Source organism: Cetorhinus maximus, chromosome 8 (assembly GCF_964194155.1).
Source record: "Cetorhinus maximus chromosome 8, sCetMax3.hap1.1, whole genome shotgun sequence".
Lineage (NCBI taxonomy): Eukaryota > Metazoa > Chordata > Chondrichthyes > Lamniformes > Cetorhinidae > Cetorhinus > Cetorhinus maximus.
Window position 1 is genome coordinate 83,702,751 of NC_135886.1, and position 16,980 is coordinate 83,719,730.

Below are 16,980 nucleotides of genomic sequence, written 5' to 3' on the forward strand. Positions count from 1 at the left end.
TGGTTTGACAGGGTAGATACTGAGAGGTTGTTTCCCCTGGCTGGGGAATCTAGGACAAGGGGGCCACAGTTTCAGGATAAGGAGCCAATCATATAGGATTGAAATTAGGAGAAATTTCTTCATTCAAAGAGTTGTGAATCTTTGGAATCCTCTACCCCAGAGGGTCATGGATGCACCATCATTGAATATATTTACAGCTGAGATGGACAGATTTTGTGTCTCAGGGAATCAAGGGATAAGGGGAGCATGCGGGAAAATAGAGCTGAAGCCCAAGATCAGCCATGACCATATTGAACGGCGGAGTAGGCTTGATGACTGTATGGTCTCCCCCTGCTCTTATCCCTTATATTCTTGCGTTCTTAAACCCCACAGTCTGCAGTGGTTCAAGATAGCAGCTCATACCCACCTTTTTGATTGCAATTACGGAAGGACAATATATATTGGTCCTGGTCACAGTGTTCACATCCCATGAACAAATAAAAAAAATCCACAAATGCTACATTCTCCTCCTCCCTTTCTAACATGGGAGAGGAGAGGTGGGGGGAAACTTTGAACAAAAAGCATGCAGACATTGTTAAGAAACTATCAATTTGAACTGCACTCAAACCCAGAAGTATAACAGCAGTGTGCAGATAGACACATTTTATGCTCCTGTAAAATGAATCATGTGCCATTCCCCGATTAAGAGAAAGTGGCATGCTTGGAAATGTTACACATAGTTCAGAAGCTCACTCACTGAGTTTCTAATCAAGAAAGCAGAGCCACACCCTATAATTTCAGGCAGCATGTTGGCATATTAACTTAAGGCACCTCTGTGGATGGATTTATTTTATGGCTAACCTAAGTTTAAAAACATTTTCTGAAGAAATGATAGGAAGAAATATAATTGAGTACAAATGTGGAAAAATAAAACTTCTTTACAATTTTTAAGCCTCGAGAAAGATAAGATACACATAAATCAGGTTTCACCTAAATGCACTTCAATGTTCCACAGCACTAGTGTGTGCACTTCTTTAATTAATCAAATTGAACAAAAAAAAGTGTGTTGTTTCTGGTTGAAGTGGATAACATTTTTAAAACAACTACAAAAGAAGGTTTATACATAGCCATGCTAATAGCCTAAACATATATTCTTGTTCACCTAATTTAAGAAATTTCAAGTGCTATACTAAATTTCATGCTGCAAATATTTTCATGCAAACTACCAAATAAAACAGGACTTACTCTGCATTCCTCAATCCAAGAAAGCAATCCAGAAAAGCTAAAACTGGCCCAGTTACCTCCATAATAATTCCTCCTGTATGGAATCGAAAAGTTAATTAACCACAACAGAGTTCAAAACAACAATTCTTTGAAGATGCTGTTCTTAGATTAGAATTTTAAAATCTAAACTGCATTACTCCTCGTGTTCTGTCACGTAATATCTTGTCATGACTTTGTCAGTCTGGCTGCAGTTTTTGTTACTCTATCAGATACGGAAGGCCTGCTTGCTTCAAACGGAAAACAATGGGATATTCCACTATATTAGCCACCAGTTTTAGACCAAATTAACCAGTGACAATATATGGTAATATCCAAATATTGGTGGTGGAGGAGTGGCGGCATCTGATTGCGAGAGCTGGAAAATGGAAAAAAATTTACCTCCTGATCTAGCAGTTCCCTACTTCTGTTTAGCTGGCAGGTTCCCAAAGGTCTGGAAAATCCAGTGAGTCAGGTTTAAATTTGAAATAGTCAATAAAAATAAGACAAGTAGCCCCATTCTAATATTTAAAGTGGTAGCCTGCTCCCTGAGAATAGGTTGGCTGCCTGTACTCCCATCCCACCTCTCTTAAAACCAGAAGTGGATGATTCGGGTGGGGATTCTGATTGTTAACGCTAATTTGCACACATCCCCCCACCAGCCCTACCTAAATCCACCCATTCTTGGGATTTAAAACTCCTCCCTAATGAGGCAGAATTAACCAAGTAATCTATCTCAACCCAAACAAAGAGGAGGCAGATTATGTTGTGGGATAGTTAAATAAGTATATGAAAGAAAACAATAAACATAAAAGATGTGAAATATTCCACTTTTAATAATTTGCAAGTATTTTTGAAAGAAACGGTCTCTGGGAGTGGGCAGGATGAAGATTCAATATGGAGAGAATTATTCCAGCTACAAGCTCTCCTTTTACCTATTCACTCAGTAAAATCATTGTAAATGTAATTACTTAATGAGGTGCATGTATCAAATTAAGAATTTAACTTTTGATTATAATTTTAACCCCAATGCATACAAGTTCTTTCAGGGTTACTTTTTTAGATTATACTATTTGTTTAGTTTCTGCTAGAAATAGGCCAGAAATTATGTTGGGTAAAGTCATAAACAGTAACTGCTATTCTCACTATATTAGCAGAGTTGTTAACCCATTTAATACAATTAAATCTTAACAGGAGCTTGCTAAGTGTTTGTACAAGATTAGTGCATCTCCAGCTACATTCATAAAATTGGAATATCAGCATGATTTTTTGAGGGGGAAATCTAGGATATTTCAGGGCACTCCTCCCCAAAAGCAGGAACAAAAACAGATATACAAACAAATGGAAGTATGATCCAAAATTAATGTAAATTGCTTAAATGGGGAATAAAGTCAAGAAAATAGAAATTCACATCCCCTGCTCCCAGATAAAACAGCTTTGTATTTCTCAGTTGGTATATTTGACACGTGGGTCAAAATCCTGGAACTCCCTCCCGAACAGCACTGTGGGTGTACCTACACTATGTGGCCTGCAGCGGTTCAAGGCGGCGGCTCACCACCACCTTCTCAAGAGCAATTAGGAATGAGCAATAGATGCTGGCCTAGCCAGCGATGTCTGCATCCTGTAAATGAATTTTTAAAAATTGACACAAGATCAGTGCTAAGCCAAAATTCAACTTTAGTAAACCATGAATACAGATAGGTTTGTACAATTTAAATACATGCTATATTTTCATTTCAGCCTTGGTTCAGCAGTAGCCCTCTTGTCCCCAAGTCAAAAGGAATGTTCAGCACATAATCCAGGCTATCGCTTCAATGTAGAACTGAAGTAGTGCTGCATTAAAAGAGAGGAGACAGGATAGCAATAAATCAACAAGACTAAAAAGATTAGCATTATTGGAAGTTGGTAAGTCAACTTGTCAAATTGGAATGCATCCTAGGTTGCTGAAGGAAGAAAAGATCGAAATAGCAGAGGCATTTGTTACAATCTTTCAGTCTTCATTGGGTGCAGCAGTACTGGAAGGTTGCTAATGATATACCACTATCGACAAAAGGGAGATGAATAAACCAGGAAATTAAAAGGGTCAGTGTGACGTTGGTCGTGGGAAACTCTCATTGGAGACAAAACTTCAATTTGGAAAGGCATGGGTTAAATCAAAGAGAACTACCATGCATCATTGCATCCGTCTTCTCCAAGGAAGTAAATGATAAGTACTTATTTAATATTTAGCCATACCCTCTGCCTCTACATCAACATTTTCCTTTGGCTCTTAAAAAGCTCAACTTTTTCCTAGCTAACTGCTAACACAATGTTTAGAAAATGCTTTAGCGTTCACTTTAGTGCTGCAAGCAAATCTTCTCAGAAGGTCTTTTGCCTCTGACATTAAATTCTCCTGTACTGTCCAAAATCTTGCTGATTAGAATGGAATGTTCCTCCTGCCATTTACCATAAAGCATTTTTTTCCATTTTAATTTTTATTTTCGTTGTCATACAAGGTGCATTAGGTTTGGATGTTCTACCTTTTCCCTTCAGAAGGGTCTAATTTGACTAGTTTGTACTTAAACTCGCTCTTCTCAGTTACTGCTTTAATCTGCAATTGCCTGTTCCAATCAACCTCTGCCACGTCCCTTCTTAAGTCACTGAAATTAGTTCTTCCCCAGTTAAGCATTTTTACCTTCAATATTCTCTGGTCTCGTACATTAATTACTTAAAACTGAATTACATTGTGGTCCTACTCTCCTGCTCTGTCCGTATACTGCTGTAATGTATTTAGTACCCTTTAAGTATTTATCCAATTTGTTTTTGAATGTTACGATTGAATCTGCTTCCACCATCTTTTCAGGCAGTGTATTCTAGATTACAGTGGCTTACTGTGTATAAACAATGTTTCTTTATGACACTTCAGGTTCTTTTGCCAATTACCTTATATCTGTTGCCCTCTGGTCACTGACTCGTCTACCATTATCTCCAAAGGTTTCCTCAGCAGCAGGGTTAGGCTGACAGGCCTGCACTTGCTGGCTTTATCCCTCTCCCCCTTTTTCCTTTACCAGTGATATACAGCTTTATTTTTTAAATCCTCCAGTCGTTTGGCACATCCCCATGTTCAAGAGGGAATGGAAGATTGTAGCCAGAGCTTCTGCAATTTCCATCCTTTTTCCCTCAGTAATGAAGGATGTATCCCATTCGGACCAGGTGACTTACCTCCTTTGGAGGACTGACAACCTTTTAAGCTCATCCTCTTTATTCTTTTCCTATCCAAAATTGTTATTACCACCTCCTTTATGGCTACATTGACAGCATCCATTTCTATAGTGAAGATAGAAAACATTTAGTACCACAGCCATGCCCCCTACCTTTTTGGTCCCACACAATCCTTTGACAAACCTTTTTACTATATATTTTTTACAAAAGACTTTTACAGTAGCCGCTAATCTATTCTCAAGCTCTCACCTTGTCCCTTTATTCTCCCTTGGAGCTCCTCTGTACTTTCTATATTGAACATGCCTCTCTACTGTATGAACCCCGCAACTGTCATAAGCATCCTTTTATCCTCTATGTCTTTAGCCATCCAGGGAGTTCTAGCTTTGGATGCCCTTCCTTTTCCCCTCAGAAATGTGTCTATTCTGTAGATCAATTATCTCCTCTTTGAAAGCCTCCCGTTCTTCAAGTACTGTTTACCAACTCATTTTTGGTTCCAATCCAGCAAAGCAAGATCTCTTTTCAACTCTCAGAATTTGGCCCTCCTCCAGTCTTGTATTTTTATGTTCGATTGTACCCTTTCCTCTTTCATAGTTATTCCAAACATGACATCATGAACCCTGTTCCCCAAATGTTCTCACAATAAAATATGCTCCACTTTCTCCAATTCAGTCCCCAGTATTTAAATCCAGCTGTGCTTCATTCCTCAGTGAACTCTCTTGTACACATTTCAGGAACTCCTCTTCTCCCTGTCCATAGTACAGCAATTGAGTTTGCCCATTATCACCAAACTGTAGTTCTTGTATGTTTCTATAATCTGCAATTTTGTGTCTCCATCTCTTTCCAAATATTTGGCAGCTGAGAGTATTTAACCACTACTGCAATGCTGTATCAGCTTAATTGTTCTTTGATTCTACCCAAATTTTTATGAGGGTGTTTGGTCCCTCTCCAAAGCTAGTATAATTTATTTGATCAAAAGTGCCACTCCCTTCATTTTTCACTTCCTTAATTTTCTTGAATAACTGTAGGCAGGAGTACTCTGCTCCCAATTTTTTTTTATTCATTCATGGGATGTGGGCTTCGCTGGATGGGCCAGCATTTATTGCCCATCCCTAAGTGCCCTCGAGAAGGTGGTGGTGAGCTGCCTTCTTGAACTGCTGCAGTCCATGTGGTGTAGGTACACCCACCGTGCTGTTAGGAAGGGAGTTCCAGGATTTTGACCCAGCGACAGTGAAGGAACGACCATATATTTCCAAGTCAAGATGGTGAGTGACCTGGAGGGAAACTTCCAGTTGGTGGTATTCCCATCTGTCAGCTGCCCTTGTCCTTCTAAATGGTAGTGGTCGTGGGTTTGGATGGTGCTGTCGAAGGAGTCTTGGTGAATTCCTGCAGAGCATCTTGTAGATGGTACACACTGCTGCTACTGTGTCAGTGGTGGAGGATGTGAATGTTTGTGAAAGTGGTGCCAATCAAGCGGGCTACTTTGTCCTGGACAGTGTCAAGCTTCTCGAGTGTTGTGGGAGCTACACTCAACTAGGCAAGTGGGCAGTATTCCATCACGTTCCTGACTTGTGCATTGTAGATAGTGGACAGGCTTTGGCGAGTCAGGAGGCGAGTTACTTGTCACAGAACTCCTAGCCTCTGACCTGCTCTTGTAGCCACAGTATTTATATGGTTAGTCCAGTTCAGTTTCTAGTCAATGGGAACCCCCAGGATGTTGATAGTGGGGAATCCAAAGATGATAATGCCACTGAACATCAGGGGGCAATGGTTGGATTCTCTCTTGTTGGAGATGGTCATTGCCTGGCACTTGTGTGATGCGAATGTTACTTGCCACTTGTCAGCCCAAGCCTGGATATTGTCCAGGTCTTGCTGCATTTGGACACAGACTGCTTCAGTATCTGAGGAGTCGCGAAGGGTGCTGAACACTGTGCAATCATCAGCGAACATCCCCACTTCTGACCTTATGATGGAAGGAAGGTCATTGATGAAGCAGCTAAAGATGGTTGGGCTGAGGACACTACCCTGGGGAACTCCTGCAGTGATGTGCCGGAATTGAGATGACTGAGCTCCAACAACCACAACCATCTTCCTTTGTGCGAGGTATGACTCCAACCAGTGGAGAATATTCCCCCTGATTCCCACTGACTCCAGTTTTGCTAGGACTCCTTGATGCCACACTCGGTCAAATGCAGGTTGGTGAGGATGAGGTAAAGTATGTTTTTCCCTCTTGTTGGTTCCCTCACCACCTGCTGCAGGCCTAGTCTAGCAGCTATGTCATTTAGGACTTGGCCAGCTCTTGGTGATGGACATTGAAGTCCCCCACGCAGAGTATATTTTGCACCTTTGCCACCCTCAGTCCTTCCTCCAAGTGGGATTCAACATGGATTCTACGCACTGATGCATCAGCTGAGGGAGGGCAGTACGTGGTAATCAGCAGGAGGTTTCCTTGTCCATGTTTGATCTGATGCCATGAGACTTCATGCGGTCCGGAGTCGATGTTGAGGACTCCCAGGGCAACTCTGTCCGTACTGTATACCACTGTGTTAACACCTCGCTCTGCTTGATCTGTCCTACCGGTGGGACAAGACATACCCAGGGATGGTGATGGTGGTGTCTGGGACATCGTCTGTAAGATATGATTCCAAGAGGATGGCTATGTCAGGCTGTTGCTTGACTAATCTGAGAGACAGCTCTCCCAATTTTGGTACTAGCCCCCAGATGTTAGAAAGGAGGACTTTGCAGGGTCGACAAGGCTGAGATTGCCATTGTCGCTTCCAGTGCTTAGGTCGATGCCGGGTGGTCCATCTGGTTTCATTCCTTTTTTGTGACTTTGTAGCGGTTTGACAGGACATTTAAGAGTCAACCACAGTCTGGGGTCACATGTAAGCGAGGCCAGGTAAGAACGACAGAAAGGACATTAGTGAACCAGATGGGTTTTTCCAGCTATTGACAATGGTTTCATGGTCATCATTAGACTTTTAATTCCAGATTGTTATTGAGTTCAAATTCCATAATCTGCCGTGGCAGGATTCGAAACCGAGTCCCCAGACCCTGAGTTTCTGGATTACTGGTTCAGCGATAATACCACTACGCCATTACCTCTTTCAGCCAGGTCCTCTATTATTGTCACTGTATCTTAAACCCAGGCGGTGATTTGTGCCCCTAGCGCTCACCTTATTTATCAAATTATATCAATTTACATACATGCACTCCAAATCTATTTTCGGTTGCGCCCCATCTGATCCCCATTTCTGAGCTATTTGCCTCTCCCAGTCTGCTTGCACACCATTTCATCCCGGTGCCCCTCCTTTCTTTCAATGAATGTACTACAAACGATAATTTCAAGAGGTTGGAAAGATCCAGTTTACAAGTGTAATCAGGTAGGTATTCTTCAATTATACTAGCTACCAGCTTCGAAAACTAGTAGAGTTGACATTTTCTTCTGAAACTTCCCAACAATGTTGGCTTATCCTTCAAGTAAAACAATGCTCTTCCCGAAGTTTAATCGCCTCCTGCTACAGTTAGAGGCATTTGTTGCTTCTGAACCACTGAGGTTTAAATCTTTCCCAATGTCTGTAAATAGCAATTCAAACAGGCCAGCCTTTAGAGCATCTTGAGATGTACTATAACACACAATATTGTCAAGGTAAACTTTTAATCCAATTCTTACCCTACAGAACATAAAAATGAATAGTTAGATCAAATTCTATGGTTTTTTTGCTACAGGTTTTTTTAGCCATTCATTTTAATCACTTCTCCATTCTTTCATATTTCCTAAGAATTTTAGTTACAGTTGAAATTTAGTTCAAAATATTCTGACAGAATTAAGATATGAAAACCAGGTGCAACAAATATTTGGCATGGGCCAGTTTTTGAGGTAAAATAATGATGAGGAGCTCACCATTATTGAAGTGTAAATCAGACTTCAACTTCCTGTGACCACAGATGTGGGGTTAAACACAGAAGACAGGAAGTTGCTGTCAGAGTTGCCCTGCCCCCTCAGAAGCTGCGATATACACTGGTATCTTGCCAAGAGACTTGGCATTGAAATGCATGGAACCACATAGAACTGCTATATTTATGTGATTACATACCCACTAAATGCGCTAGAAAAGAAGTTAGGTTTTAACCATTCCAATTTAAGTAAATTTTTTAATGGAGTGAGTCTTAATTACTGCCAAGCAATCTATCTGGAATGATAATTAACTTATACATCTGTGGCGACTCATTTCTTCAAATTTTCATTACTATTATTAAAAGAATTCAATTATTTTTTGCTTTCTCTTCTCTCTCTCTTTGAATCAAGCCTTTCTGCTTTAGTTTGCATTCTGTACCTCATTTGACATTGAATTATATGTTTGGACACTTCCTAATGCAGACTCTGCATTGCTTATTAACATATCTTTAATCTGATTGATTAAAGAGATACACAGTTGTTTGTACAGTTCACATAGGTCCCAGGGCCCCTGTAGAGGGCACCATGCCAAAATGGCTCTTGAATTACAGCAAGTTCAGTGCAAAATCCCATAGAAAACCTATGTGCAAATGCCAGCATAACAAGCAGCTGGAGTCATTTGTTTGCTGCCGAGAGCAAAATCCAGCTCTATATTTAAGATTACCAAGGACAGATAGAGGGCATCTGATCAGTGGTTCTTCAATCTCATCTTTCTTTTGCTGCTTCTTACAGGCTTTTATATTCCATTATGTTGCCACCATTTCTCATTTCTTTAAGAGTCATTTAGAAAAGAAATAGAATTAATTTAGGTTTTCATCTTAGTACTCCCCATATATAGCACCTATGTATGGCAAGATAGACTGGAACAAAGAATCTACCTGCACCCACGAATGCCATCTGCATCAGCCCCAAAGGAAATAGGAATGAAACAGCACACACAGGCCTCCGTCACTAGCAATGGTTATTTCTGAGTTAAGGAACTGCTCAGTTATAAAATATGCATTTGATAACTCAGTGATTAAGCACTGTTCTTCTTGTTTGTTTCCTGTAATTCAAAATACCAGATTTGGAACCAATGGGAATAAACTGCATTTCATGGGCTAAAAGACTTGAAACACATTGTTTGCTGTAACAATGTTTTTAAAAAGCTCCAACTTTTGTTAAGGTATGAAGGCATATCAACATTTGGAAATTGAATAAAACAAATTGCACTGCTTCCATTTCCTTAGATTTTTGCATTTCATCTCTTTTTACCAACATAACTACAGGAACATTAATACAAATTAATTTTGCATGTGATGTTCAGTAAGAGGCCAGAGAAAATATATTGATTCAGTTCAAGAAGGTAGCACAACTACTGACAAGGGCATAGCTTTGATAATTGATCATGGTGTTCTTGCTGTTAGTCATGCTACAAATGGCTGGTTTCCTTTCCGGAAAGAACTGCAAAGTATTGGCTCAAATTTTCGTGGTCAGAGATCAGATGTAGCCCATAAGATGCGCTGTGGGACCCCTTGGAAGACCCAACACAAGAATTTTTTGGGAATTGGCCAGGAAGTTTGAACTTACAATGGACAATTCCTCTGCTCCCTGGAACCCTCCAAAAAAGTCTCCAACTCTGAGTTAGAGTCAGAGACTTCAGTTCCAAGCTGTTTACCTGGATAGTTATTCTGGAAGTTTAGACAGAAATAAACCTAGTCTAGTTCCTGGGTAACAAAAAAGTCGTTTGATAGTACAGAACTTGAGTATTGCTGAAAAAAATAAACATTTTTTGTCTAAGCTTTTCCTGTTGCACTCATCAGGACAATTCGCAAGAAAATACCAATGTCAGGGAGAAAAACATATTTACACTATATGAGAAGAGAATGCTGATTGGTTGGCATGTGGACTCTGATTGATAAAGGCATTCCATGGAGAATGCACAGTTGATTGTGACTGACAGTTAACTGTCATGCACTGCTTGAAATTTAAACCAAGCAGCTTGACTATGACTGGTCAAGATATTGCTCTGAGGCATGAACCAGCAAATGGCTGTCACTTGTTATGTTTAGCTGAAATAGGTGCAGTGTGTACATGTTCATTCTGTCTGCAAAGAACAGGGCCCTGTGTATTCATGTATGCAACTTCCAGTACACACAAATGCGCCACACTGTGAGCCTGGCTAACAATCTTAAATTGGTTGTCAGCGTAATTCTTAACACATTAAGGATTATTTGACAAATGCTGTCCAATTGCAGAATCACATCTAATGCTGGACACTGGTTGGGTACTGTCAATACTCAAGTCCTGGATAACTATACAACTGACACCCAATCACTGACCCACCACCCCCCCCCCAATCTGACTAGCCCCCAACCTGACCTGACAAGCCCCAGCATTCGACACCCCCACCGACATGACAAGCCCCCAACCCAACTAGCCTGACTCAACCTGACTAACCCCCACCACCTGACTCCCTGCCCCCAATCTGACCTGAATAGCCCGATCTGACAAACCCTCCCAACCCAACTACCCCGCTACCACCCTGCCCTCCTACCTTACCCACCTCATCCACTCTACCCCCTTAACTTCTATCTGTAGTTTTTCAAAGATGCTTTGGGGCATTTAAACTCTACTTGTTTTAATTCTTTCACAGATGTGGGTACCACTAGCTTGGCCAGCATTTACTGCCCACACCCAATTGCCCTTGTGAAGGGATGGTGGTGAGCTGCCTTCTTGAACCACCACGGTCCATGTGCTGTAGGTACACCCACAGTGTGGTTAGGGAGGGAGTTCCAAGATTTTGATCCAACGACAGTGAAAGAATTACGATATAGTTTCAAGTCAGGATGGTGTGTAATTTGGAGAGGAACTTGTAGATGATGTTCCCATGCGTCTGCTGCTCTTGTCCTTCTAAATGGTAGTGGTTGCAGGTTGGAAGGTGCTGTCCAAGGAGCCTTGGTGAGTTGCTGCAGTGCACTTTGCAGATGGTACACACTGCTGCCACTGTGCGTCGGTGATGAAGGGAGTGGATGTTGAAGGTGGTGGATGGGTTACCAATCAAGTGGGCTGCTTTGTCCTGGACAGTGTTGAGCTTCTTGAGTGTTGTTGAGCTACACTCATCCAGGCAACTTACAGAATATGGCAACTGGTGCCGTAAAAAGGGGCGTGGTTTCTGTCCGGATTCTCTCCGCCGTTCCTTCCGAGGATTCCTGCACTGACTCACTTCTGCAGGATCCTCCAATGGAATAGGTAAAGGTGTTTTTTTTTTGTCTGTTCAAGGTTGGAAATAGGGTTTCTGACCATGAATGGAAGGTTCAGACCATTGTAGCTCACCTGTCAACGTGAAGAACTCTCTGGCCAATTCGGGAACAGGCAGCTGCAATAATGGCCTCTTGCAGACCTGTAACAGAAATAAATTTAAAAGGCATTACATAGCTATTTATCCAAATCACAGAAGTTGTATATGTTACTGTGAATATTCTAGCCTTAAAGCACACTTTCAAAAGTTTCAATTCATGACCTACTTTGTTTCTGCACTATGAGGGTGGAAGGACTGGAATCAGTATTTTCTCGTAACTAGTTTCATTTGACTATCGTTCAAACAGCAAACCACAGAATGGGACAATAGCACAACACTCATCATAGATTCTGGAAGGGTCCCAGAAAGTAGAAAATGTTACACTGCTAGTCAAAAAAGGAGGGTGACAGAAAACAGAGAACTACAACCCAGTCTGTCTGACAATCAGAGAAAATGCTGGGATCCCTTATTAACAAAGTGGAAAATCATAACAGGATTAGGTAGAATCACCATGGTTTTATGAAACATAAAGTGTGTTTCAAAAATCTATGAGTTTTTGAAGATGTAACTAACAGCGCACATAGAGGAACCACTGAATGTAGCATATTTGGCATTTCAAAAAGGATTCGATAAGGTATCACACAAAAGGAAATTGCACAAGATAAGGGCTCATGGAGTTGGATGAATTTATTAGTACAGATAGAGGATTGGTTAAAGGGCAGAAAGAAAAGAGATGTGGAATAAAATGGTCATTTCCACATTGACAGGCTGTCACTAGGGCGTCACAAGGATCAGTGCCCTCATCTATTTACAATCTATATTAAAGACTTCCACGAGAAGGGACAGAATTTAACATATCCACGTTTGCTGGTGATATAAAGCTAGATGGAAAGCTGTGCGGAGTACTCAAAGAGTCCGCAAAGAGTTGCAGACAGGTTAAGCAAATGGCAACAAGGTGGCAGATGGAGCACAATGTGGGAAATGTGAGGTTATTCACTTTGTTAGAAAGAATAGAAAGACAGATTATTTAAGTGGCAAAAAATTATTCAACATTCTTGTTCGGAATGATTTGAGTGTCACTGTACATGGAACACTGGTGTAGTTATAGTGAACAAACAGAAAGGCAAATCATATGTTTGTCTTTATTTCAAGTGGGTTTGGAGTACAAGGGTAAGGAAGTATTGCTGTAATTGTACAGGGGAGGCAGTGGTGTAGTGGTATTGTCATTGGACTAGTACTACAGATACCCAGGGTAATACTCTGGGGACCTGGGTTTGAATCCCAATGGTCAATTAAAAAATCTGGAATTAAAAGTTGAATGATGGCCATTAAACCATTGTCGAACATTGTAAAAAACCATCTCGTTCACTAATGTCCTTTAGGGAAGAAAATCTGCCATCCTTGCCTGGTCTGGCCTACATGTGACTCCAGACACAACAATGTAGTTGACTCTTAAATGCCCTCTGAAATGGCCTAGCAAGTCACTCAGTTCTCGAGGCCCAGCCAGTGATGCCCACGGCCCATGAACGAATAAAAATTAAAACAATTGAGAAAGGGCTTTAGTGAGACAACACAGAGTATGACGTATAGTTTTTGGTCTCCTTTCCCAAGGGAAGATGTACTTGCCTAAGAGGAGTTGTATCGAAGGTTCCCTACATTGATTCCTAATGAAGAGGGATGGAGCAGAATGGGCCTAGAAGAATAAGAGGTGATCTTATTGAAACCTAAAATGCTGAGAGGGCTGACATGGTCGATGTGGAGAAGCTGTTTGCCCTGGTTGGAGAGTCTAGAACTTGGGGTCAGTCTCAAGACAATGAGATGAGGAGAAATGTCCATATTCAGAGGGTTCAGAATCTTTGGAATTCTCTATTCCAGAGGACTGCCGATACTCAGTCGTTGAGTATATAGATTTTTGGACACGATGGGAATCAAGGATCAGGTGGGAAAGTGGGGTTGAGGTCAAAGATTAGCAATAATCATACTGAATATCAGAGCAGGCTCGAAGAGCCATATGGTCTATGCCTGTTCCTATCTCTTACATTCTTAAATCACGTGCTTCATTACTGACTTGTCGGATAACAAATTCAAATTAAATTCTTGGATAGTGAAAACCTTACTACAGTAGGGCTTTCCATGCAGGGTTCAAATGTGTCTAACCATTTTCAATAGAGATCAAAAGATTAAAATTAGATTTGGAGACCAACTTTCTTAAGGGTTGGCAAGGCGTGGGAATGGGACGTCTGTTTCTAACAAAGTGTACAAAATAAAATGACAAACCTATCTTCTCTCTTCACAATTGATGGCACAACTGCCTGCATATTTTCAGCATGTATAAACTTCTCTACATAACAACTGGACTTGTACTATTTCCACAACACAGCATTAAAGGCAAAAACAAAAAGCTAAAAGCTACTGCGGATGCTGGAAATCCAAAACAAAAACAGAATTACCTGGAAAAACTCAGCAGGTCTGGCAGCATCGGCGGAGAAGAAATCAGTTAACGTTTCGAGCCTTCATGTTCTGCTGAAGGGCCACGAAGGCTCGAAACGTTAACTGATTTCTTCTCCGCCGATGCTGCCAGACCTGCTGAGTTTTTCCAGCATTAAAGGCACCTGCTTGCACTATACTCTTTTTAGGTGTAGATTGATGAAATTTCACTTCCAAATGAAAGCAAGGACACTTATTGTTGTAAGCCTTTTTAATATAGGCTGATCTGTACTACTCTACGCCACATCAGACTTATTTGCACAAATCATCCAACTTTACATTTTCATTCTGAATTGCTAAGTCAAAGGCCAGCTAAAATTATTTTTTTACGAGATAGAAAAATACAATAAATACAAACAGGTAGTGGCCATGAAAATGTCAAGTACTGTGCTAAGAGCTGTAGGTTGAAAATATTTTGAACTTATCTTGGTCCTCAAGATCCCTTTCTACTCTTATTACAATCAAAATCCAAAGACGATGACAATAACAGCTGGAGTTATAGAACTTCTGTTTATTGTAATTCACTTCCTTTACTGTGTTTACTTCAAATGGGCTAGGACATTAGTGAGAGAGTTCAACAGGAGGTCCTTTCAATTCTCTGTAGACAACATCAAACAAATGTGAAACTCGTGATTTTATGCAACATAAAATAAGTGCTTTGAGAGCTACAATGCCTGTTAATACTGAGCATGTATGTCTGTGTGCTGCTGATAGTCAAAATTCAGCTTGAATTCTGTCAGCATTTTCTAAAGTCCAAATCTGACCTTTTGCCACACTACAAGACATCTGTCTTCAGCCATTCCTAGCTGCTCTACAATGGAAATGGGGTCAACATTGCAAAAACAGATCAAATGCATATCTAAGGACACTAACCTTTGTGGGTTAATGCCTCTCTCTTATCCTCTCTACATTCTAAAAGTTTCCATACCTGGCCGAAAAATCTGTTCTAATTAGCACGTCTCTTTCCCAAAATAACAAAAATTGGGTTCATGATTCAATATTTGGTACTAGTTTGCTGGTAAGTATTCTTAGAGATACTCAAACTGGGAAGAAATGAAATCTGCTGGCAGGATTTTGATCCCCTGATAAAATACTTTCAAGATCAGTGTCACTCTCAAATATTCACAGTTCTTTCCTTCAAAGAATTTCCCCCGTCTTGAAATTAATGTTGTTGAATTACAAACAGTTTTGTTTCACAAAGAATTTCACATTCAAAATAAAATACACTCTGCTGTAATTGTACTGTAATCCAAGCATATACAAATGTATGTGCTTGGATTACATGTACTTAATGACATTATACAACATAAGAAAATATATCTACGGTACATTGATGACACAGCACTACTTGCAGAATCAGAAAAGGTCCTACAAAAGTTTAGAATATGGATCAAGTATGAACACCAAAAAGACAAAAACAATGGTAGTGAGAAGGAATACATCATAAAAGACTAGGTTGAGGATTGAAGTGGATACCATCACACTGGAAGGAGTAGATAAGTTTGTATATTTAGGACAAATGTTAACAGAAGATGGCAGATGTGATACAAAAGTTAAAGGGTAGAGATAGCCAGAAGTAATTTTGTGAAGATGAAGGATGGATTAACAACAAGAAAACTCAAACTTGTAATAGGGAAAGACTCATAAAATGCTACATTTTATATGCTTTCCCATATGCCTCCGAACCCTGGACAATGAGCAAAGATCTGTGGAAGAAAATAGAGGCCTTTGAAATGTGGATGCTAAGATGTATGCTTAAAATTCCACATACAGACCATAAGACAAATAAAGGACTGCTTGCAATCGCAAGAGCAGAAAGAAATCCACAAAGTGACAACCAGAAAAGAAAATATATCAGTATTTCGGCCATTTGATCAGAGCTGAACAGCTACAGAGATCTCTTCCAGAGGGCAAAGCAAAGAGCAGCAGAAAGAGGGGTTGACCTAGGCATAGTTGGATGACAGATGTCACAATGGTTGGAGACGAGTTCCAGTGGATGTGTTAAGGATGGCACAATACAGATGTGTGTCGCATACCATGACAATAAATCTCCTGGCAGGAGTAGCTATAAACAACAGCATGAGTAAAACATCTTTGCCACAACTATATTCCTCCATTCCACTTTTATTTGAAAAAGATTCAGTATACTGAACACTAAAATGCTATTGTTACCCACACAACCACAAGCTCCATGTTAATTTGCACAAAGAGACTCACTCATATTGCTCAATTCACATTCCAAAAGTACATTCTCAACCCAGCATCATTCTTGCCAAAACAGACTTGCAATATAAGAAAATGAACTGACTTTCCAGGAGAAATGTTTCAGAATCATATCCAATATAAACCCAGTTTTACCTTAATTTGCTCATTACATTGGGTATGCTCTAATTTTCAGTTAACCCTGTCTAGCACATATTTCATGACAATAAATGTACAAGACAGGGGTTGGCAATCAATAACATTCACAATCTACAAGCATACAATCTATTTTCCATAGTAGACCAACCTAATATTATACATCAAACCTCATCTTTCCTTCTCAAATTAGATGTTTACAATCGATTCTGTAACAACCCATTAGGTCTCTGTGTTGAAATGTATTGTCAAAGTCAGAAGCATGCTAGTCTGAAGCAGAAATTCTCCACAAGAGAAATATTCTCACTTACACTTGGGAAACAAAAAGTGGAGCTGAAGTCCATCCACTACAAGATGCAAGGAAAATTATAAGGAAGTATAGGTTTATAGCTCAAAACACTGCCTGGGTAACAGAAAAGACAAGTTGGTGCTTACTGCCCAGATTAAAAGCTAAACACAA

At 40.3% G+C, this 16,980-nt stretch overlaps 1 protein-coding gene across 1 annotated transcript in view; it reads right to left on the minus strand.

Annotated features, from left to right (window-relative positions):
• Positions 1-16,980, minus strand: part of chm (CHM Rab escort protein) — a 141,978-nt gene that overhangs the window by 100,641 nt on the left and 24,357 nt on the right. Inside the window, exons 2-3 of the mRNA XM_078547217.1 lie at positions 11,711-11,777; positions 1,225-1,297 (exon numbers count right to left, since the gene is read on the minus strand). Of these exons, the coding sequence (XP_078403343.1) occupies positions 1,225-1,297; positions 11,711-11,777 (140 nt within the window). The remainder of the gene's footprint in view (positions 1-1,224; positions 1,298-11,710; positions 11,778-16,980) is intronic.